Raw genomic sequence first — 24643 nt, 5'->3', positions numbered from 1 at the left:
TAACGAGTGTTCTGATTTTTGTTGGACAAGAAAATATTATTGATTAAATTAAATAGTTTAATTTTGTATATTTACTTTTAAGTGGAATATTATTGGATTTTTTGCTAGTACCGAAAATACAAATAATATTATTCAATCATCTTTAATATAATTAAGTGTGACTTAATTGTAATATTTCAAATGTTTAAAACTGATAGTCAGTTTTGAAAACCAAAAACCAAAAAATTATGCTGAATTGATGAGTGATTAATTGGCATTAAATGGATTCATGAAGTTTTGATTTTATGCTAAATTAATGTGTGATTAATTGGCACTAAATTGTTTGAGGGAGATTTTGGTTTTTTATTAACCAAACCTGACGTGTGATTCAATACACATACACAAAGAAAAAAGTTTGTATCCTAATTTTTGGGTTGTTTGAAATATAGTAGTTTTGAGTTGATTTTTTCCACAAATCAAGTGTTGATACAACAAAGATTGGTCTCGTTGTGGATACACGTGTAGGACCTTCATACTTTTGAAGGATAATTTTCGAAAGCCATCACAGTCTCCTGAGGTAATTTTACAAACCGTTTTGTCTAAACTATTATAGTGTATGCATATTTTAACACAAACAGATCCATAATTTTCCGCAGTGTATGTTATGAACATGCATATTAACCTTCAGTCTCGGTGTGAGATATTGTAATTACAACTCATAATATTTAGTGAAAAAATCTCTTGTGCTGCAAGAGTACTAGACGTAGCTTTCGATGGACAAGAAAGTGAACCAGTATAAAATTTCGGTGTACTCTCTTCTCCTTTATCTCTTGATTTTTATCTATTAATTTTCTGCATAATTTTTCCGTTATACTTAACTCTTAATTTTGCAGAAAAAATGACCATAATTTAAGTCAACTAATTCACCCCTAGTTACAATCTTAGTATTACACATTTTTGTACTTATGCATCATTTTGACCCTTTTTTAAGCACATTCCTTGTTTAAGAATGCATTTTTATTACTTCATAGGGTCATAATATTGTATGAATTTATAGAAAGGAGGATAGGGTTTAGGTCTAACCGACTTCTCAATGCTAGTTCAAACTCACTAACTAAATTTTGGCTGCTAAGCAAATATAGGTCATTTTTGAGTTGTTTCTCTGCACCAAATTCACTAAGCGATATTAATTCCACTAAGTGAATCGAGCACCTTGTAAGAAAAAAGAAAGTCATTGTGCGAAAGAAAGAATTTTTTTTGAATACTATCTAGTTGTTGTAATTTTTTATAGTCATATTTTGAATGTTCTATGAATATTAGTGAACAAAGTTATTTTGGTACACAATCAAAATATATTATTATCTTTTTTGTCCATTATTTAATGAATCCCAAAATATTCCAACATGCCCACATAATCTATTTTCCTATTATCAATTGTTGCAATACATGAGTAATTGTCCACCTATTCCAAATCAAATTTCTCAACCTTTCATCCCAAATCAAAATTCTCAATCTTTCATTTCAAATCAAAAGTCAATTTTTATTCTAAATTCATAAAATAACCTAAACTTTGAAGATTTTCAAATTTCACAATATTTCTAAGTACCACAATCTTAAAATCAATCTTAAGTACCATAATCTCATACTAACATAAAGTCAATTTGCACTGAAGGTGACCTGGGAATTATTTCTCTTGATGATGAAGGAGGAAGGTCTGATAAGAGATTGATCTACTAAGGGAAGATGATCTACTAGGGAAGATGATCTACTAAGGGAAGATGATCTACTAAGGGGAAAATAGTAGATCAACATGGCTACAACATGAAGAAATTTTTTCATAAAATCATGTATCAACATTTTAATAAATGAGGTTGTTGGAGTCGACCAAATATCTGTAAAGTTTTGGGATTGAGTTTGTGACAATTACAAAGATCACCGTGACAATGCGATAAATGAAAGAGATATGTCTTGGTGGGGATTCAATGGCACCGAATGAATCCTACTATTCACAATTTCGTCGGTTAATAAACATATGTTTGGAAAGGTAAATGTTGGGATGGTTGAAATATATATTATAGTAGTCTCACATTGCCCCATATTGGAATAGAATAGAGTGATCAATGTTATATATTGGATTTAAGTTCCTTGTTATAATGTGCACCAGATATAAGTATCAAATAGAAACATTCCTAGAGCACTTGGGCCCATGAGTGTGTTAGGACTTGTAATCCTTATTCTCTAATAATATCTTGGTATACGCTCAATGCTTATCGGGACGTAGGCACAAATGGTTGAACCATGTTACCAAACTCTATTGTTTCTTCTCTTCTATTTATTCTATGCACTTTATTTGATTGTTTGTGGCCAATGTTACGCAACGATCGCTTTCGCTGCACCAACAATTAGTATCAGAGCCAATTGGTAGATGACTCTTAGTCCAGACACCAGATTATGGCAAAGGAGGGGGGAGAATGTGTTTGCTGGACAAGGTTTGTCAAAGGAGAAGGACATATGGCGAAACTATGGTGGGGGCGATATATGTGTTGATCCAGAACCCCAGAAGTTCATGTACTGGATTAGGATCAAGGTAGAGATAGGGACTCACGTGTTGAGTTTAACCTTGAGACAAGTACTGACAATATCTCTCTAGATATTGAGAGAATGATCTCATTTGAGATGAGAAGGTGGGATATCCTAATGACGTATCATCATAGTGAATGATACTAATTGTTAGCATATCCATAAAGCACATAAGTGTTGGTTGACTTTGATATAGGTGTAACATGGGCATTGGCTTTGATGTAAGATGTAACACATATATTGGTAGAGATGTAGGGTGTGACATGTACATTGGCTTGGATGTAAGGATGTGGCGCGGATATTGGTTAACATTGACGCAAGGTATGTGTTGTGGGTATACTCCTTATGATGGAGTATGATAGTTCTTTTGAACTATGATTGTTGGACTAGACAGTGGTGCAAGCGGTTGAGGCTTTCCAAGGAAGCTCCAAGGTTCAGTTTGACTAAGTATTGAAGAAGACAGTTGTTGGTGAACTTTTGTGTAGAGGTTCCATATATTGAAAGACTTCCTAGTAATAGGTGGCTAGGCGGCATGTTTCATTAGATAGTGGTATGGGAAGCTACACTACATGTTGAGAGAGCTAGACTCTTGGTATCATCGTCAAGGATACTCGGAAAGACTTATGTTGAAGGGGAGAAAACTCTTATGTGGAAGAGTTGTTATAGAGAATTATACATTGAACAAGGTGGAGTCAGATATTCGCTAAGGTGGAGATTCTTGTGTAGATTTCCTACGGAATGATATATTCATTTATTTCAATCAAGGTAGAGATTGTTGAGGATGCTTGAAATATATATTGTACTAGTCCCACATTGTCCAATATTGAAATAGAATAGAGTGGCCAATGTTATATATTGGACTCAAGTCCCTTGCTGTAATGTACATCATATATAAGCACCAGATAGAAACACCTCATGAGCACTTGGACCCATTGGTGTGCCAGGGCTTGCAATCCTCATTCTCTAATAATATCTTGGTAGCTGCTCAACACTCCCAGAGATGTAGGCACAATTGGCTAAACTTCGTTACCAAATTCTATTGTTTCTTCTCTTCCTCTATCTTTCGACACTGATATAAGGAAAGCTTGAAGTAATTTTCCAATGGAGTGTTTATTACTTTAGCATTGCTCATATCAAATCTTTTTAGGATCTTTTAACATAGCTTTTCTGGGAGAGCCATAGTTTTATAGCTCTCAAATCCCTGTGAATCTCCATCCCAAGAATCTTCTTAGCCACCCCTAAATCTTTCATGTCAAACTCTTTACCTAACATGACTTTCATCTCATTATTATCACTCAAATGATTAGCAACAATAAACATATCATTAACATAAAGTAACAGAAAAATAAAATAACCATCATCAAGGCTTCTCACATAAACACAACAATCATACTCATAGCGCTTGTAACCAAGTCAACATATAAGTGTTAAAACGCTTGTACCAATGTCTAGGAGACTGCTTCAACCTATATAGAGACTTTGCAAATCAAGTGACTTTGTCCAGTTGCGGTAAACCCTTCTGGTTGTGTCATAAAAAATTTCTCCTCTAATTCACCATGGAGAAAGACAATCTCTTCACATCCACCTTTTCCAAGTGCATATCCCGGCTGGCTACCAAGGCAAGCATTACACTAATAGAAGTGTGTCTCACCACTAGAGAGAATCACATTATAGTTGATCCCATTCTTTTGTGAATGCCCTTTTTCTACAAGACGGGCCTTGAAATTTTCCCCATTTTTTTCTGATATCGTTGGCTTCCTCCTGTACATCCACTTGCACCCAATTGTACGCTTGTCTGGAGGCAATGACACAAGCTCCCAAGTTTGGTTCTTGTGTAGAGACTACATCTCCTCCATCATGACACTCCTTCATTGTTCTTTCTCCTGGCCGTTTATAGCCTCTTGAAAACTACATGGATCTCCTGAACTGATATGAAGAGCAACTGAAGCCATATCTTCAATGTCATATCTCTTTGGAGGTTTAATAGGACGACTATCCATGTCTCTAGCAAGTAGATACTCTTGCACACCTGAAATCTTTGCCTGGGAATCATCATGTTCTTGACTTGAACTAGTGCATGGTTCCTTACCTTTATTTACCTGAAATGTTTCATTTTTCACGGGAATTATATTTGATCCCAAAGTCTCTCCATTTGGCTTGAGCACTTCTTTCAAAACTGATTGTTTCAGTATAAAATCGTCATCAAACACTGCATCTCTACTCAAACCACCTTTCTGGAAACTAGATCCCAAAACTTGAGCCTTTTTCAGACCTTTGGTATATCCAATGAAGATACCCATCTTTGACTTGGGATCATGTTTAGATCGTTCATGACTAGGTACATGTACATAACCATGACAACCAAATATGTGTAACATATTATAATTGACTAGGTTACCTATCCATACTTCTTCTACAACTTTACCATCCAATGAAGCTCGTGGTGACTTATTGATGACATGGCATGCCACACTAAGTGTCTCTGCCCAAAATCCTTTGGAAAGTCTAGCATTCAGTCTCATACATCTGGCCCTCTCTGTAAGAGTTCTATTCATCCTCTCTGCAACACCATTCTGTTGAGGAGTCTTCTTCACTGAAAAGTTCCTTTGAATGCCATGTTCCTCGCAGAATTTCTGAAATTGTGAGTCTTTGTACTCCCTACTATTGCATGACATCGGGTATTTGATTTTTTTACTAGTCTGGTTCTCTATCTCTACCTTCCAAACCTTGAACTTGGCAAAGACTTATGACTTATGCTTCATAAAATATATCCAGACCTTGCGAGTAAAGTTATCAATGAAGTTAATAAAATACCTAGAACCTCCTAGGGATGGTTCCTGGGTGGGTCCCTATACATTAGTGTAGTCATAGTCTAGGATACTCGAAAAAGGATTATGCTGAAGGGGAGCAAGCTCTTATGTGGAAGAGTTTTTAAATAGAATTATACATTGAACAAAGTGGAGTCAGATATTCGCTAAGGTGAAAATTCTTGTGTAGATTTCCTAAGGAGCGATATCTTCGTCTATTTCAATCGATGTATATATATATTGTACTTGTCCCACATTTCCCAATATTGGAATAGAATTGAGTAACAATGTTATATATTCGACTTAAGTCCCTTGTTGTAATATGCACCAGATAGAAGTAGTAAATAGAAACACCACATGGGCACTTGGGCCTATGAGTGCGCTAGGGCTTATAATCCTTATTCTCTAATAATAATATTTTGGTAGTCGCTCAACGCTCCCGGGGACGTAGTCAAAACTGGCTGAACTCCATTACCAAATTTTATTGTTTATTTTCTTCTATTTATTTTATGCGCTTTATTTAATTGTTTGTGGTAAAGATTATTTTCGTTGCGCCAACATTAAATAAGCGGTAGCAATGAAATTAACAATTATGATTCATATGCCATTTACCGACAAAATGTGGGAAAAGCTTTCAAGTATAAATGTCAATGGATATTGTTAAAAGATATACCAAATGGTCAGTATATTTGAAGGTAACACTTGAAAGAGAACAATAAATTATGCTTTTGAGCCATGTTCGTCATCTTTTGCCCCCAAAAACACCATTTGACACTGAATATGGCCTGAGCTCACCTATTTTGACACGTCCATTGTGTAGAAACACTTCCAATATAAAAGAGAAAGCCATAAATGATTTTACACATGAATATATGCATTTTAAGGAAGAAGACATCAGACTTAGGGAAAAAATTATGAATAATTGAAGGTCAATGAGCTAAAGATCCTTAGCAATGATATATTTGACATGATTAGGAGACAACTATGAGCTCATTAAATATTGTGCAAAATGGTTTTTTGGAAAATATGGACTTAGGTAGTATTATTATATATTTTGTATTAGGTTAACATAGTATTATTCGAATATTGGCATATGAAGCAATTTCTAATAATGTCAATGACTACTTGCAAATTTGCCAAAACACCATATTGGAATGCTTAGATAGAATTGTAGATGGTGAGATGCCAATTTCTGAGGCACCATACTTAAGGAGGCTTTGCAAGTATGTTCGTAGTCAATGCATTCTCGATGTGATCATGGCAAACCGATAGTTATGCTTGAAGAAATGGCCTCACAAGATCTACTTATTTGACATACCTTTTTTTGTGGTTGTGGGTTCCATTAGTAATATCAATGTCTTAAGCTAATCAAATGTGTTTAGCAATCATATGAAAGAGCAAGATTCTATAGTGGGTTTTAAGGTGAATGGACATGATGATAACTTAGGGAATTATCTAGATGATGGAATATATCTTGAAAAGGCTACATTTGTGAACTCCATCCATTTTCAAGAGGGAGATAAGAGATATTTTTGCAGAATGTGAGGCCAACACAAGTAAATATATCGAGAGGGCATTTCGCGTTCTTCAAGATCGAATCACAATTAGGCATTTTTGTATATTATAAATGAATTTTTAATTTTTTACTTTTATTATGTTTCAAATGAAATGAAACTTAATTATATTTTACCTTTTGATTGAATATTTGGTAAAAATGCTAAATTTATTGGTGTTTTCTATTTGTGTGATTTTTTGTTCTCATTTCCTTAACAAAAAGTATATATTTTCTTCGTAAAACATGTGTCAATCTACATATGTAATAATATTTGTAGGATGTTTCACCTCCAAACTCAATAAAATATGTAAACAAAGTAAAAGGAAAAGATATACACAGTGTAATGAATGTTAGAATAATGTACTTTTTATTTTAATTAAATACAATATATTAATCATATAAATAATGGGTACCCGCAGACATGGGTACCATAATACTCGTACCCGCCCGTATGTACTACGAGTATTTTTAAAAACCCGTTTATAAAATTCGTGGGTATCCGTTTGTGACCCGCACTCATGCCCGTACGGGTTTTACCTGCGGGTACCCACATGTATGGCTTTTTTTGTCATTCCTAATCACAATCATATGTTATCCGTCTCAAAAATGTCAATTGACAATGATATATCATCAACATTATCAATAACTTTTTATAAAATATAATTTATGTTGATTCATTCATTAATTAATAATGATATACATAATTTGTTTCAAATTTGAGAATATTTGAAAATCAATAAATATATAATCAAATAGCTTCAATTTTTATATATTTCCAACATATATTATGCTAATCTTAGTGTATTTAAATGGATTACTAAATACTGATTGATTTTTATGAAATTTTATATGGCTTTCAATCCATCATTTAGTTTGATTGAATTTATTTTATATAAAAATTTATCAATAGTGTCATAGTTGATATAATCTGACTTATATGGATATATAATTCCTCTTTAGTATATATATATATTGAGGAGGAATTCGTTTACATGCAAGTTAAGTTATATTGATTACACTCAATATCAGTCATCCATTTTCTTAAATCCAATGGACTAAATGAGTAGAACTTAAAAGTTATTTGAGATTTTTTTTTTCTCTCATCATTTATTTCACTTACTCATTTGGTTAGTTGGATTTAAGAAAATGAATGGCTGATAGAATGTAATCAGTGTAACTTAATTTAAGTGTAAACGGATCTCTCCTCGTATCTATTATAAGAAAATTATATTTTATACATCAATTAATGTGATTTTTAATATATTAATGTCCACTTATTTTTATTTTTAGTATTTAATTATATGTATTGTAAAATCTGTGTTACCCTTATAATTAATATTTGTGCACTTGCATCAGTGTCATTCATTTAACCTATTCTTATATATCATGGACAACTTAGTAATATTAAATTTGGACTACTCATCAACTCAGTCATATTATTATGTCAATGATCAAATTAGTCCATCATTAGTTGAAGTAGTTAAAAGTTTACATCCTAAAAAATTATAATACTAAATAACACAACCTAATAATGTTAAACTCCAAATTTAGAAAAACATTACTATTATCAAATATATAATTAAACAACCAACAAATAATACACAAAAATACAATAACAATAAAACTAATTTTAAAATCACGAATCTTTTTTCTCTAAGACAACATCGTTTTTTATTGTTTTTAAAAAATAAATCAATTAATTCGGTCGATTTCGAATGACCATTAATATAAATAAACATTCGGTCGATTTCATGGATGATCCGACGTTTCATGGATGTAATAAAAACTAAAAAAATTAATGGTATTCTTAATTGATAGAAAAGTATATAATATATTATAAAATAATGTATACATCATTAATAGAAATAAATAATATATTCTCCACAAAAATCAGTTTCAAGTCACCTCCTACATGAAGACATAGATCCATTCAGTGATTTTACAATAAGATATTCGTGCCTAATAAACAATTTCTTATGGGATATGCTAAATAAGTATATAAACATTTTTTTTATTTGCAAAGTTTTTTTTGAAGGGGAGGTGAGAACGCAACTATCAAATTTTGTACCCAAGCGTGCTTAATCTCTCATAATTCTTTTCACTGAACACTCTTAAGAACAATTTTCTTGATACTATATTTATATGTGAACAAGTTTGCCATGTTATTAAACTCCCACTAATCATCTACTATATCAACATTCTTACCACCACATGAAATTTTCCGCGAATTGTGGTAAGAATGGAGGAGTATAACATACACAACATTAGAAGCCACTAAGTCTACGATTGTGACGCCTTTAGCACCACATAATACATAAGGTGGTCTAATGCTTAGGATGAAATGTTTAAGAAATTGAGTGAATGAGGTTATAAGTTCGAATCCGATTCATAATAAAATATTAATATATTAACATTTGCCTATAAAATAGGACATACTAATAGCCCCTATGGCATTCTCTATTGTTTTTTGGAATCTTACCGCTATAAGATTTGGGGTAAGAGTTTAATATGGAGATTTATTAAGAACTTGACTCTATTAGGGTTAGAGTTTAAATTGAGAATTGTTTGGGATCTGATGGCTATAAGATTTAGGAGAAGAAGAGGAAAAAAAACAGATATTGATAAAGAGTTTGTCCAATTTTCAACAAAACACCGAAATTTCAACTAGAGGTGAATATTTAGTGAAATCGAGCAATGTTATAAAACAAAATGATAAACTTGAAACTTTTTTATATAATGAAAGACAAATTATTTTATAAATAAATAATTAAATTGAAATGTTTAAATAAGATAATGAAAAAAATGGTATTTAAAACTAAAAATAATAGTAGCCTATTGATTAATTTTAAAATAGGGAATTTCAGTTGTTTAAGAGAGCCAAATGGAAGCTTCACGAGGAAGCAAACGAAGTAGGCTCTAAACGAAGTGTAAAAACAACCTTTTACTTTTTTCTAGATATAAGTGTATTGTTCCAAACCATTTTGTTTGAAAGAGAAAGAAAAGTGAGATGCAGCAGGAGAAAGTGGAAATAGGAATCAACTGCCTTGAACTGCATTCACAACTTTCAAAGTCATAAAAGGAAAAAAGGAACATGTCCCTTTACCTCTGGGTTAACTTTAATACTTAATTAAATGGATAAAGAACACTTCTACTTAACCGTGTAAGATACTATATATATATATATATATATATATATATGAATAAAAGAAAACTTTTAAAATTTAAAAATAATACTATAATTATTTTGAGATAGAGAATGTAATATCATTAAAAATAGATATCTCAATCCTAATTAGTGCTCAATTGATGATTCCTTCTATGAAACTTTAATAGTAACAGTAACTCTTCTAATAAAAATAGAATTTTGAGGTTCTTTTATTTATTATATGAAGAAAAAAATAATTTAGATTTAAATGAAATTGTTACCAAAATACTATACATATGATATAATTGTTAGTCCACTTTAATAATATTTTTTTCTTCCTTAATTCATCTAAAACTACCTAGAAAATACTATAAAAATTGATTAGAGGTAGAATTATGCACACAGAATAATTATTATTCCACTAATGTAAAGTACTGTATATTAACCTAAATATTTCTAACAAGATAGCTAGTGATATGTAAAAAAAAGATAAAAAAATACTAAAATGAAAATTAAAGTATCGCAGGATTAATAAATAAGAATATAATGTATGCACTATTATTAGATAAATACATTATTAATTTTAAATAGAATAATATAAATAAATGATAAATATATATTAATTTTGTATAAATCTTTACCTACATAAATTTTTCACTCTACAATGCTACTTAAAGTATAACTTGTCCTACTAAGCTTGTTTTTTCTCGGAATGAATAGGATTTGCATACTACAGCACTGAAAGAAGAATTTCAGCTTTGCGTTGTCGACACTGAAAGCATCTCCAACTCTTTTATCTTGAACAACCGAATGATTCAGCTCATGCATCTTCAGTTCTTCACCTTCACCTACTGATCAAGCATTCAACCAGGTTTCACCTTGCAGAAACAAAGACAAAGTTTTGCACTATAAATGGCATTTGCAGAATCAACTCTACTTATGTCCTTTGATGATGTGAAAGCTGCTGCTGCTGAGTTTGGTATGTGAGTTTTCTCTATGTATTTTTCAATTATTATAAGTATGTAATATCTATGCATCATCGGTGTACTGATTTATTCACAATAAGTATTTTTCATTTGTATTACTTTTTTTTTCTTTGTGAAAAGCCAATAATCATTGAAAATGAGTGGTGGATGATGAAATCACGGTATATAAAACTCTAACACTTTCAATATACATCCTTTTCTCTTTCTTGATATCTCTCGTCCTCAATTTTCATAAGGTGAAACCACTGATAAGTTGGTAATTTGGGTGGTAAAAATGTTGTGTTAATGGTAAACACTGTATTTTGTGTTATTAAATGTAAAGTTGTTGAAAAAGTTATCCAAATTGGTTATGTTACTCTTAGAGAGCCTCCCAACTACTTAGGAGAAGTTATTCAAATTGGACAACTCAAGTACTCACATTGAATTTGGTACGCATTGCGTAGGGTAAATGGGAAAATTATGTAACTATGGGTGGAACTCATTTCATATGTAATGTATGTGATTATCTAACCTTGGGTTCATTTGCATTGTTTAGTAAAATTATTATTTTACTTAGGTCTAAAATAGTCCATTTGTCTTGGAAGTATGTAGCATCAGTGTGAATACTGTAGTCTCACCAACGATAGGTTGTCTTTGACTAGATAAAGAGTTGCCCAGTGCACAAGGCTCCCACTTACTGAGATAGATTTGAGGAGGGTAAATGTATGCAACCTTACTCTGCAAGCGGGGAGGTTATTTCAAGGATTTGAACCCGTGACCTCTTAATCACTAAGCAGCAACATTAAGATTGTGCCGAGGCTCACCCTTTCTAGATGGTCATTGACCAGGTCATAAGAAAATTTTAAAGTCTAATCTCCTTAGATGTAAAAGTTAATACTTCTACCTGTAATCTTACTTTATATCATGCTATATTCAAACATACTGCATATGCATGCTTGATTCAGAAAACTGCTTCCATAATTCACATTCAAATCTAGAACACACAATGCTTGTTTATTAATTGATGTTTTGCAAATAAATGTTGCAGTCTTTAAGTTTTAGCCATTCTGGTTTCCTCTTTCTATATGAACTCATATTCGTACTTTTTCTGACAAAAGCTAGGGGATTTAACCACAATTACTTCCAACCCTTGCACATGGCAATATTAAAAGGGGATTGGGAATCTGCAAAGGCATTCCTTGATCACAACCCTAGTGCTTGGACAGCAAAGATCACTATACTTGGCCGGACTGCACTACATGTCGCAGCCGTAGGAGGTCGTTGGCAAATTGTAGGGAAGCTGGTGCAACATATGCCTGCAGAAACCCTTGCAGAATTGGACTTCATGGGTTGTTCTTGCCTACACTATGTTGCAATGGGTGAGAGCATAGAGACTGCAAAGAAATTGGTGGCCAAAAATCCTTCTCTGACACAAGTAACTGACTTTAAAGGATTCACACCACTCTTCTATAGTATTACCTCTACTATATGTAAAGAGATGGTGTGGTACCTTGCTTTGAATACTACTGATGAGAGACCTGGTTGTCCATTCTCGGGTCCTTCTGCTACTCAACTTGTTGCTTTGCTTACTGCTGCAGGATTTCATGGTAATTAAAATTCTTTGCTCAATGGTATATGTATATGTTATATATGTTTTCAGGATTCCTGATCCATGAGTTAGAATGATTTAAGTTTAAAGTTTTAGTGCCTTTATGGCTTTATCCATGAATTGTGTGATGGACAAGTACAGTGTCAATATAAATCTGTTATCTATTAGTCTCATACTATATTATTAACAACATTCTAGTTCAGTTCTTATCCTGGAAGGAGAAAATATTTTCTTTGCTGATTTAAGTTGTATTGATTGGAGGATTAACTACTGTTAGTGGTGCATCCTCTATACTCAAAAGTTAAAGTTAACCAATTATATGAATAAATAAACTACACTTTATACCTAAAAGCAATGGTGTGAAACCTAAGCCGAACATCAAACCGGAAGAGGTCCCGTATTAGGTTTAATTGGTTTAAACACCATTCAGACATCAATGATGTGTGTTTTGACATTGCATTTTTAGAATTTTTGGTAATGACTTATCTCTTTATAATGCTTGTGGAGACTAAGAAGCATGTTATATATCCATTGGTATACAAGTTTTTGGAGTTAACATTGATATTACTAGTGGTAATTGCAACAGTTGAATGAGCTTTCTCTCCTATGAGTATCATCAACAATACAACAGGATGTGAAATTATATCAGAGTAGGAATCATTGTTTAGTTACTTATGCCGAGAAAAATATTTTTGATAGTATTGAAAATGAGAAAACTATTCAATGTTTCCAAATATGAAAACTAGTAGAGAATAATTATGAAATTTGTTGGACTTTCCTCTTTGATATTTCATTGCTATGTAATATGCTGTTACTATAGGGCTTTTTATACAACTCATGACTCACATTTAAGTATGTGTTATCAGAAAAATGTTATATTTTTAGTGATATAAGTTTAAGTATGTGTCTCCCCATGACGGAAAATTTATGGGTTCTTTAGTCTAATACTAACAGTGTTGTTTCTTATCAAGAAAGAAAAATAGGCTAAGGCAACAGTTAGTTGCCTTGACGATTTGATCTTATAGTAAGTACCTAAAGTGTATTGAATGGAGGTCTTGACAAAGTGGTATCAAACTATTAATGCAATAAAATTCATTCTCTAAGTAACTTTTGAAGAATAATTAGACTACTTTGATAATCAAGCACATAAAACACACTGTTTATGTTTCATCTCCGTTTTCTTCATCCTTTCTCCTATGTACAGATATCACCATATTCCTTCTCCAGCGCTATCCCACCCTGGCCACCATTACAGACTCAAATGGAAGCATTATACTCAACGTTTTGTCAAAAATGCCTTCCGGCTTTAAGAGTGGAAATAAGCTTGGGTTTTGGGGAAGATGCATTTACAATTGTAAGTATCCTTTTTAAAGCGCAAATACTTTTTCATACACGCTTCATCAGAAATTGTAATACTCCGTTGCCTTATTAAAAATTTAACATTCATCTTCTTCAACTATATTAGGTGTTCCAATGCCAGGTCTGTCAACGGGAGATTTGAAGGGTTCTTATGGCGAGTCAAGCTATCACCAACCTTATTCCGGAGGTACAATATGGGATGCACTTCAAAATCTTGGTATGTTATACTTGTATCAGTTGTATGGAATTATATTCGTAGGGATCCTCGAGATGAATTCTTCTCTTAGCTTCTCCGATTCTCCTTTATTAATTAAAAAAACTTCATTTGCAGTTCCAAGCATAAAGCTAGTCAGAGATGCAAAGTTGAGACATGTATTTGCAATGAGATTGGTAGAATATGTTTGCTCACAAGTTTCAACCATGAATGATTCTCAATTCTGGCAGTCCTTTGTGAGTGCAGACATTATTTCCAGCGCCACATCATCTGGCATAGTTGAAATGTTGAGGATATGTTTTCAGTTCTTCCCGGATTTGGTTTGGACTTACATACCAAATGAAGGATATATAGCTCAAGTTGCGATCAAGAACCGACAAGAAAAGGTTTTTAGTCTTTTATGCAAGATGCCCATTATTTGTAAGATTTTTATCTTGGTAGTAGATGAATCACAGAACACTACATCACATCTAGCAGCAAAGTTTGCTTCTCCTCAACTGGCCTCAATTTCTGGTGCAGCATTCCAAATGCAAAAGGAGTTACAGTGGTTCAAGGTTTGTTAATCTTATAATAATCATCTTGGTACTAACTTTTTTTGTCAATTACATAGCCGGTCCTAAATCCGGATAAAAGGTGAAGGTTCTGTTAGGCAGTAGGCAGTCGAATATCTATCTATGATATAGAATTATCATATTGAAAACATGGCATAATATCCAACAGGAAGTAGAGAAATTGGATCACCCTCTTCACAAAGAAGTTAAAAACCAAGATGGTAAAACAGCTTGGCAATTATTCAGGGAAGAACACAAGACTTTGCGTGAAGAAGGAGAGAAATGGATGAAGGATACAACAAACTCTTGTATGATAGTGGCAGCGCTTATTGCTACAGTTGTTTTCGCTGCTCTTCTCACTGTACCAGGAGGTAACAACCAAGACAAAGGAATTCCAATATTCTTGTCAGATAACACACTCATGTTGTATGTTGTCTCAGATGCATTAGCTTTGTTTTCCTCAATGGCTTCTCTTTTGATGTTTTTATCAATCCTAACCGCGCGTTACGCCGAAGAAGATTTTCTCAAGACATTACCAGAGAGATTAATATTAGGTCTGGCTTCGTTGTTCTTTGCTATAGTAACTACAATGATAGCATTTGTTGCGGCGCTTACTTTGGTGCTCCGGGAGAGAGTAAAATGGGTGTCAATTCCATTTGCTCTTTTGGCTTGTGTCCCAGTTGCACTATTTGCAAGGCTTCAACTTCCCTTGTTTATACAAATGATCATATCTACATATGGATCTCGCATTTATCATCCTCAAAGTCTTTGGTAAGGCTTTTGTAAGGTTTTCCAGCACCACATATAGAAGGCAAAGCAACAAAAATAAAACCATGTAAGCAGAGACCACGAGAGTTGCCTCCATTCACATGATCATTATGTAACTATATCATTCCCTAATCTTTTTATATATTGGATGACAACTACAAGGTATCTATAGTATTAGGTTATACATAGCTAACAAAGATGTGTTGTCTCAAACCATCCTAAATCTTGTCAAGTGTCAATGACAATAAAACAAAAATAAGAAAAAAATAATGAAATGTTGAATTTTTTTAATTAACATGCATATTTTCATTGGTGCCGGACTGAATTTAGGATATAGTATGAGACAACAATTTTAGTAGATATATAAAGTATCTTCAGGTGTGGAAGCTCGAGAAGCAAAAGGCTCATCAAGTTTGGATTTTGTTATTCTTCCATGTGGTTAACATGACTTCGTTGAGAGGATCAAACTATAACGGAGAAATTTGTTTGATAAAGAATTATCTATAATACTATTATTTCTATTATAATTTATAACCATTCATCTTTAATCTAACAATAAGCTATTTTCTAATCAAAGAACAGCTTCCATTAATAGGCTATACAATTAGTTCAAACCGTGGTTATGAAGACTGGACCCGATTAGCCGGTTCATTCAGAAAGTCGGTCTTCTTAGTGACATGATATAATAATTATATCGATCATACAATCATATTAAACAAAATTAGTTATATCAATCAGTTTTTATTTAAACCATATACTGCTCATACTGACTTTCAATTAAATTTATAAATTTCTTCTGAAATTAATTTTTTTTTTACAAAATCTTGTGGAAGATCAAATCTATAACTATTCATTTGTTTATACTTCTAAAATATAATAGGAGGAAGGATCTCTTTACTACTTTACTAAGTCACATACATTCTTTTAATGAATTCACCTTCACTGCTTTTCCTAATCTTAATATAATACAAGGATAGATATGCTTACATCTCAATTAAATTACATTGATTATATTCAATCTCAGTCATCCATTTTCTTATATCCAATGAACGAAATGAGTTAAACTTAAAAGTTACTTTAGATTTTTTTTTTCCTCTTATCATTTATTTCACTCCTCATATAATATTTGTATATATTTAATTTTATTCATGTGGGATTTAATTAGTGAGTACAGTTATAACATCATACTAATACCCTGATGAGTTTAATAATAGATATGCTAATAATTGTATTGATTTTGCAAAATCCAGCAACCACGTCTCTTTTAATAGGTTCGTGTAAGAAAAAGAAAAATCTCAATATCATCATTTTTTCTTAAAACATGTGCTCTATAAGACTATAACATCATTTCTTCTTAATATTGATTTGGCGAGGATTCTTTTCATTTCCATCTCCAATAACTGGTCGATACAAATCATGATACACATGAAAAGAATCAACCCACATCACAGGCAAGCAACAGAATAATAAACAGATACACATCACATTCAGAATAATACCAGCATATGAAAAGTTATAATGGCGGTGGTAGTCTATTTAAACAAGACTCACTATTAAGTAAAACAATTAAAAGTACTGGGCTATGTTAACGCCCAAATACCCATTCCACCAAAAAAAGTACTTTTCCTGGCAAAACTGATTTTCTGATTGTGTCTTAGATATAATATAATATAATAGCTTCAACATGAAGCTCTGATACAAGGTGTAGGAAGATTGACAATATCCTTAAGCAGCAGCTCCCTTGCCCTTCTTTCTCTGAAGCTTCTTAATGTAGAACTCCAGCTCTTTTCCCTCTAATATATATCTGCCACAAATTCATAACAAAAATAAGTTCTTAGATCCTGAACAATAAAAATTAAAGAATATTGTCAAATTCAAAATACTGCCAGCTATATTTTTCTTTTTACTATATATATTACTTTTTTTGGGAGTTCACTTTCCGTGTCAAGATCCATAATTTAAAGAATATTGTCAAAATCACATTGAGAGTTAATCTCTTTTATGTTTTAAATATGAATGCAATATTCATGCACTTTCAGTGTAAATATTTATATATAGTCAATACATCATTCATCAAAGAGTTAATGATGATTAAACATGAATAATGCAATAACAGTGTATAAAACTCATGCACTGTCGGTGTATACATTTATTCCTATATATATATATATAGTAATCATCAGACAACTGTAGTTTGTATTTGAAGTGAACATCCATCACTACACATGTTTGTTTTGAATATGAGAGTAAAATTGATAAGAAATTAAAACACTGTCAATATGCTGGAGTAAATTGGAACCATCTATGGATCTTGATCTAATAGGGGAGATACCTTTTAGAATGAAAACGATCTTTCTTATATTTTAGTCTTATCATAATTTAAATTCAAGATCATATATATATTCTGGTAAATGGGAGACTTGGCTCAATGAAAACCAACATAGCTCTGAAAAACAATTCTAAAATATGCTACCTCATTGGCTGCAGAAAAGCATACACTTCGATATATTTCAAAGGTAATGGAGCAAAAAGTGACATACCCATCAGCACGACCACATTGGCCAGGTCGAGATGAGATAGAAGCTAAAAGGCGACCACCTCCGAATTGTTCTTCAATATGAGGATCGAGAACCCGGTTCTGTGTACGCTTTTCCAACTTTCTCAAGACATGGTTACTCTTCTTCGCCTCCTCAGTTGTGGTTTCAGCAACCTGTTAAAAAAGATATTAAATGATGCAAAGAATATTCCAAGGTTTTCAATCTAACAAGTAATGAAGAATAAATCTTTTTCCTTTGATAATAAATTACTGATATAAAATCAGTTTTTTGCTTCGAAACAGGATAAAAATAAATCAAAAGATATTGGTAAAACGTAGTGTCAGCTTGACATGCCTAAGTTCACAAAGAATAATCAGCTTTAGAAGAGTGACAATATTATATTTAAACAGAGCAAAGTGCAGATACTAATAAAATTGAGAGACTTGAACAGTGCAATTGCATGAAATAATTATCTTAAATTTGAATACTAATCCACAAATAAAAGCAACAGATATAAACTTCTAACTTCTAAATTCCAACAGCCAACATTTCTTAAAAGCTATTCCATTAAATACCAAGGTATGTGGTTTAACTATGAAAGGGAAACTGTATGTAAGAAGCAAATATACATCAGCACACTGTTCAAGTTATCATACCTCGCCTTCCTTCTTGGCCGAAGTTGTACTCTTCTTCTTGCGACCAATTTCAATACCATAATGTTGGAGATACCACTGCTTGAAAGGTGCTGCATCAACTTGAACAATAGCCCCCTTGACCAATGTTTGAGTACGAACCAACTCATTGTTGGATGCATTATACACCACATCAAGAAGTCTTGTTTTGCGAGTCACAGCTTCACTCCCCCAAGAGAAATTACCAGTATCAAGCCTCAAAGCACGCCATTTGACATTCCCACCTCGGACCCTAATCCTCCTAACTGTTTTATTGCTTGAAAGTTTTGTGTTTGCTGGTTGTCTCCCAAGCTCGTACCTGTAAACAAAGACAGCCCATTGAACAGAGAATAAATATCAGGAAACCGATTAGTGGCAAAATTTAAAATAAGTAGAAACAGAGAATATTGAATTATCTACAAATGCAACACTCCCCTGCTAGTAATGTTTATATGATGCATAAACTATCATGACATTAAATCTAAAAGAGGAGTAAATCTTGTATAAAGAGTAAAGACACAATTTTTGGAACATCAATCCCCCGGTCAGAATGAATTACAAACAGGGTCTTCTATTTGTTACCACAAAATAAAGGCATGGTGAAGCTGTAGAGCAAAAATAGAAAGAAAATCTTGAATTTGGGGCATAACCTATGACTTTTTAGCTCAGTCTATCTTTTCTAACTATTTTTACGACATTTTCGTATCGAACCGTATTTTGATTCATCCCCAACACTCCCACAAACTATGCCACTCCCTGCTCAAAAAGGGATTAAAAAAGGCATGGCAACAGAACCATTGTTGAACTCTTCGATGTTTTCTTCTTACACAACCATAACAAAAGAAGATATTACTTAACCATGGTGCCAATCAAATCACAACAAGAATGGTGATAAACAGGGTCACAAGCATTTAAAATGATATTTTAATCCTCCTAACATATTTTCCTTTGTTTAACATTACAAAAAATCAATCAACCAAATCATATTTTCTAACTCAAGAATTTCACATAATCAACCAATCCCATAAAATCATATTTCTTACAGTGTGCTCCAATTTTTTTTTTACTTAATAACACCAACACTGCTTTTACCTAGTTATGCTTCACTTAAAAACATTTGTGTCAAGCCTGAATTATGCTATCAAAATCATCACATTGCGCCATTGAAACAAGAGAATGTCATGCTCTAATTAAGGCAAGCATCAAGGACTTAACAGTAATTTCTTCTTTATCCCATAGTTACCTCCCCTTAAACTTAGAACCAGGCTACCAATAAGGTGTGTAATGTAAGGCCCCACTAGATCCCCATATAGACCAAAAGGTCAAGGGTTCAATTAGTATGAGAGAGACGGTCACGCACCCCAGTGAAGGATACCCTTATACCAAAAAAACTTGGCACCAAGCTAATGAATAAAAAAAACAACGACCACACGAGATAAAAAATTAGTTAAAAGAAATTACTTTCTTTTCTTCCTCCAAGCTTTTTTCTTGCCTCCAGTTGCGCGCCTCTTATGCATGGAATCACGAGAGATACCTTCACATATTCACATAAATCAGAATCTCACGCTATCAAAGACAGAGAGAGAGAGAGAGAGAATAAGAGATTTGGAACAAACCCATTTTCGAAGTAGCAAAGTAGTAACGTGGAGCCGCTGCTAGCTGTGGCTGGTGAGTTCACCCTTTCAGGGACGAGAGGAAGAAAACCATTGGTAGGGTTGTGATTTATTTCATTCCCATCTGACTTACACATTGGGCCTACGTGGTTGATAAAGGCACATTCGTTTATTCTGCATCAATTAAGCCCAGTTCCACTTCAACAGGCTTTGTTCCTTCCTCTTCTCAATTTTTAGGCTAAAAGTAGGGTTTGTTTGGTTTTAGGATTTTGTGTTAAACAGTATTCTTTCATCTATGTGTAATAAATTATCTTTATCGATAAATAGTGTTATAAAATTTGGTTCGGATTTACTATTTTAATGAGTTAAACTGTGAATTAGACATTTGACTAGTCGCAATCTCTTATCTAATTATCATGCTCTGATTTTCGACTGTACGACTTTGTTTAGAGTCGCCACTACATTTTATAGTTAAAAACGTAGAAAAATATTTTAAGTCCAATTACCTTGGGTTTTTCGATTTTTGATATCCAGGTTCGGGAGTCGGTTACAAGGTAGGGAAGGTATTAACATCCTACTCGCATGTCTTAGGCAATACCCTTCACTAAAATAAGTGACTTTATTATTATTACTGTTTATTATTAAATTATTTTGTTAATTAATTAATTTAAATGATCAAAACTATTTATATTTATTTTAGTTAAGTCTGACAAGATTGACTCCGGTCCTACGTATCCCTATTAAGGGAATCAATGCTTACGCAGTTCTTTAGGTAGAAAAATGTTTGTTGGTTGAGTGTATTTTAATTAAGGAAAATATCTTTTTTAGTCAAAATATTGATTTTGCATATTTATTTATTGGTAATTTTTTTTTCATTTGGGTTAATTGTTGTCATTTATTTACTTAAGAAAATAGAATTTAAACGATTTTGAGATTTAATCGGTTCAAACGATCTTCTCTCCATCTTTGATTAATTCTCAAAATTATTTATTTTTTTAAAGACCAATAACAATATTATAAGAAAATGTTTTTTGGATAAAACAATTAAAATCCATTTAAAGCAATATTCTGAATTTTTCTAAATATTTTTTAGCACTAAATTAAAGAACAAATTTAATGATAATAAACTCCTAACAAATTTTATTGATAATTAACTAAATTAAAAAGACTTTTATTTTTTTTTATTGTTATTATTTGCCAAATAAATATATTATTTTTTCTATTTACAAAAATAAAATTATTATGCTCATTGTCCAACAAATTAATTTTATTTATTAAATGTGGTTGATATTATTCCTAAAAAAGTTAAATTGCCTTAGAAATAAGAATAAATGGAAGAATTTCAAACCTGGAAGGGTAATAATCCAATGCAACAGGGAGCACAATGAGCTTTCACGTGTCGCTTAAGCAGTGGCTGAAAGGTGTTGTTGAAGGAACACTGCCATATGTCAGTCTTGTGTTGGCTACGTCTGAAGGTGCACAACTTCTACAATGTACCCGCACACACTGGAACGTTTGCTATGGAAAGAGGCTTTGGTTCGCTGCGGTCGCATCTACAAGCGTAGAAAGAAACCACATGTGTGTCGCAACTTTACTGGACAGAAGACGAGGGTGCACGACCTGGCAATAGGTGCGCCTGTAGAGGATAATACATTGGGCAAGGACGTTTTGTCTAGTGTGCACGCGTCTATGCGTGTTAGCGTGCACTCGCCTGCGTGTCACGAGATGATTGGTTATTCTGGTGGTTAAACGATGGCTCCTATGATGAAGACTGGTCGGACGGTGTTTGGGATGGGTGCACGCAGATTATCCTTCTCTCACACACACTCGATCACCCAATCCTCTTAAGTATTTTTCTCTCTCTTACTTTCTTTTGCTTTTCTTCTCTCTCACTTTGGCAAAACAATTTCTCAGCAGTATTTTTTTGGAACTAGGAGAAGAAAGACTAACCTACTACAACTAACCCCCTATTTATAATAATTTTTTTAAACCTAATCTAACCCTAACAAAATATTATCCACTAACCCATAATCCCCTATTAATAGGCACTTACCAAGTCAGATTTGACTTGGTGTTTTATTATTTTTAATTTTTAATTTTTAATTTTTTATATTATTATTTAATAAAAGACATTTTAAATTGGTTTTTGTATTTATTTTTTATTATTCGAATTAATTCAAAAAAATAAATAAAAATATCTTTGAATATGTCTAAATTATTTTAAAATTATATTTTCGAAAAAGTAAAGTAATAAATTATTTTATTGTTTATTTGGAATTTAAAAGGGATATTTATAATATATCACTTATTTTATTTATTTTATAAATTCGAATTTAATTATAAAAATTAATGAATTTTTTTTTAATTATCTTTTATTTATTTTATTCGGAAAAAAAAATAATAAAATATTATTTTTATCCTCTTTTGCTTAGAAAAATGACTATAGGCTTTTTTAGAGTCTATTTTAATTTAATTATTTTTTCTTACTTTTATTATTTTTAACTTTTCGGTTAATCCAATCACTTTGATTTAGGAACCTTATCAACATAAGTTTACTATTATCATTTGTTATATTTCTAGTTAACCCAATCAATTAGATTTAGGAACCTTATCAACATAAATTTAATATTAGTATTTATTATATTTTCTTTTTTAGTTTTGTTTTCGTAAAATGAAGTTTCTAGAAAGATGTCCCAAGTTTTTTTTTTAATTTCTCTGATTGAATTAAATTGAAAAAACTCCAAAACATGGTTTTAATTATTTTTACTCATTGAAATTAAGTAAATTCATTTTATTATTTTCATTTTAAACATTTTGGGCTTTTTCTGGGCAGGACAAAAAATGAGTGTTCACAACTGCATCTCTTTACTTGTTACTTACCTGATAGCAAGCAAACCAAGGTTTGAAAGATATCATGGTAAGTAACTAGTAAAGAGATGAACACTGTTTTTGTTAAGGCTCAGAAAAAGGCCATTGGGAGGATACCGAATTTTGATGAAGTATATCGATGCTTTGCTGGTGAACTAGAGATTTGTTGAGGTATTTCCCGCGCTTGTCGTGATGGATCAGGGATTTGTTGAGGCACCCGTGCTGCCAAAACGATTCGGGGGTTTGCTGAGGCATCCGTGCTGCCAAAACGATTCAGGGGTTTGCTGAGGCACCCGTGCTGCCAAAACGGTTCAAGGATTTGTTGAGGCACTTGTGCTGCCAAAACGATTCAAGGATTTGCTGAGGCACCTGCGCTACCAAAACAATTCAGGGATTTGCTGAGGCACTCGTGCTGCCAAAACGATTCAGGGATTTTCTGAGGCACTCGTGCTGCCAAAACGATTCAGGGATTTGCCGAGGCACTCGTGCTGCCAAAACGGTTCAGGGATTTGCTGAGGCACCCATGTTGCCAAAATGATTCAGGGATTTGCTGAGGCACCCATGCTGCCAAAACGATTGTCTTTGTGATGCTACATAACTCGCTAGGTGGTTCTAGGATGATTGTCTAAGCAACTAAGATGCATAAAATGAATAATTTGAATGCACAAGTGTAATGTTTTTTGTAAAATGATTATATGCGATGGTTGGTTTGTGAAACATGAGGCTTATGTTGGTGTTTGTGTTTAGATATGATTGTGCTTTGAATGATATGGTTATGCATGCTTGTTTATGCTTATTGGAAGGCCCTGTGATGCTTCCGCAACACCCCTTTACATTATACATGCTGAAATTTGGTAAGAGATCTAGGTTTTGCTTTTGTCGAAGTTCGCATTTGTGTCCCCTATCACACCCTTTTAGGCACAAAGCATTAGGATGGACTAAAAAACATTGATCAATCTTTTTGTCAAGTATATTTTTTGTTTATTGGAAAATGATTTGCATACTAAAAGACACAGATGTATATATATAGAAAAAACCAAATTAATTCATTTTCCTTTAGCTTTCTAAAAATGAAAGTCATACAAGCTTTTCTAAAGCCAAAGCCTTAACCCAAACTTTACCACTAATTTCGAAATTTCCCAGTTTGGGGAAATATTTTTCAAAAAAATATGCCCTAGTTTCCAGTCTTACTACTGATTCCTCTGAAGAAAATCGATTATACTTGGTGGATTTCTCGAACCATTGACAATTTGCCCCAGTTTCCAACTCTGATGTTGACTTATTCCAAGGAGATTGTGTTACTTGGTATATTTTCTTGAAACAACCAAAATTCTGCCCCAGTTTCTAGCGATGTTTAGATTTCTGAGTCATTGACATATCATGCTTTGAGAGGTAATTCCTTTTCTTTTAGTGTCCCTAATT

At 32.7% G+C, this 24643-nt stretch overlaps 2 protein-coding genes across 2 annotated transcripts; one reads left to right on the top strand and one right to left on the bottom strand.

Annotated features, from left to right (window-relative positions):
- On the top strand, positions 10738 to 15716 carry LOC109350326. Its single transcript, XM_019591562.1, has 6 exons — positions 10738 to 11045; positions 12150 to 12638; positions 13845 to 13994; positions 14106 to 14216; positions 14331 to 14767; positions 14934 to 15716. The coding sequence occupies exons 1-6, from the start codon at positions 10979 to 10981 to the stop codon at positions 15537 to 15539; spliced, it is 1860 nt and encodes a 619-aa protein (XP_019447107.1). The 5' UTR covers positions 10738 to 10978; the 3' UTR covers positions 15540 to 15716.
- Positions 16995 to 20469, bottom strand: LOC109350325 (40S ribosomal protein S8-like). The gene is made up of 5 exons (XM_019591561.1): positions 20357 to 20469; positions 20202 to 20274; positions 18726 to 19059; positions 18073 to 18242; positions 16995 to 17336 (listed from the first exon to the last, which is right to left on the bottom strand). Exons 1-5 carry the CDS (start codon positions 20358 to 20360, stop codon positions 17258 to 17260), a joined length of 660 nt encoding a protein of 219 aa, XP_019447106.1. The 5' UTR covers positions 20361 to 20469; the 3' UTR covers positions 16995 to 17257.

The sequence above is a fragment of the Lupinus angustifolius genome, chromosome LG06 (assembly GCF_001865875.1).
Source record: "Lupinus angustifolius cultivar Tanjil chromosome LG06, LupAngTanjil_v1.0, whole genome shotgun sequence".
NCBI classification, from domain to species: Eukaryota; Viridiplantae; Streptophyta; class Magnoliopsida; order Fabales; family Fabaceae; genus Lupinus; species Lupinus angustifolius.
This window is presented reverse-complemented; position numbering and strand designations above follow the sequence as displayed.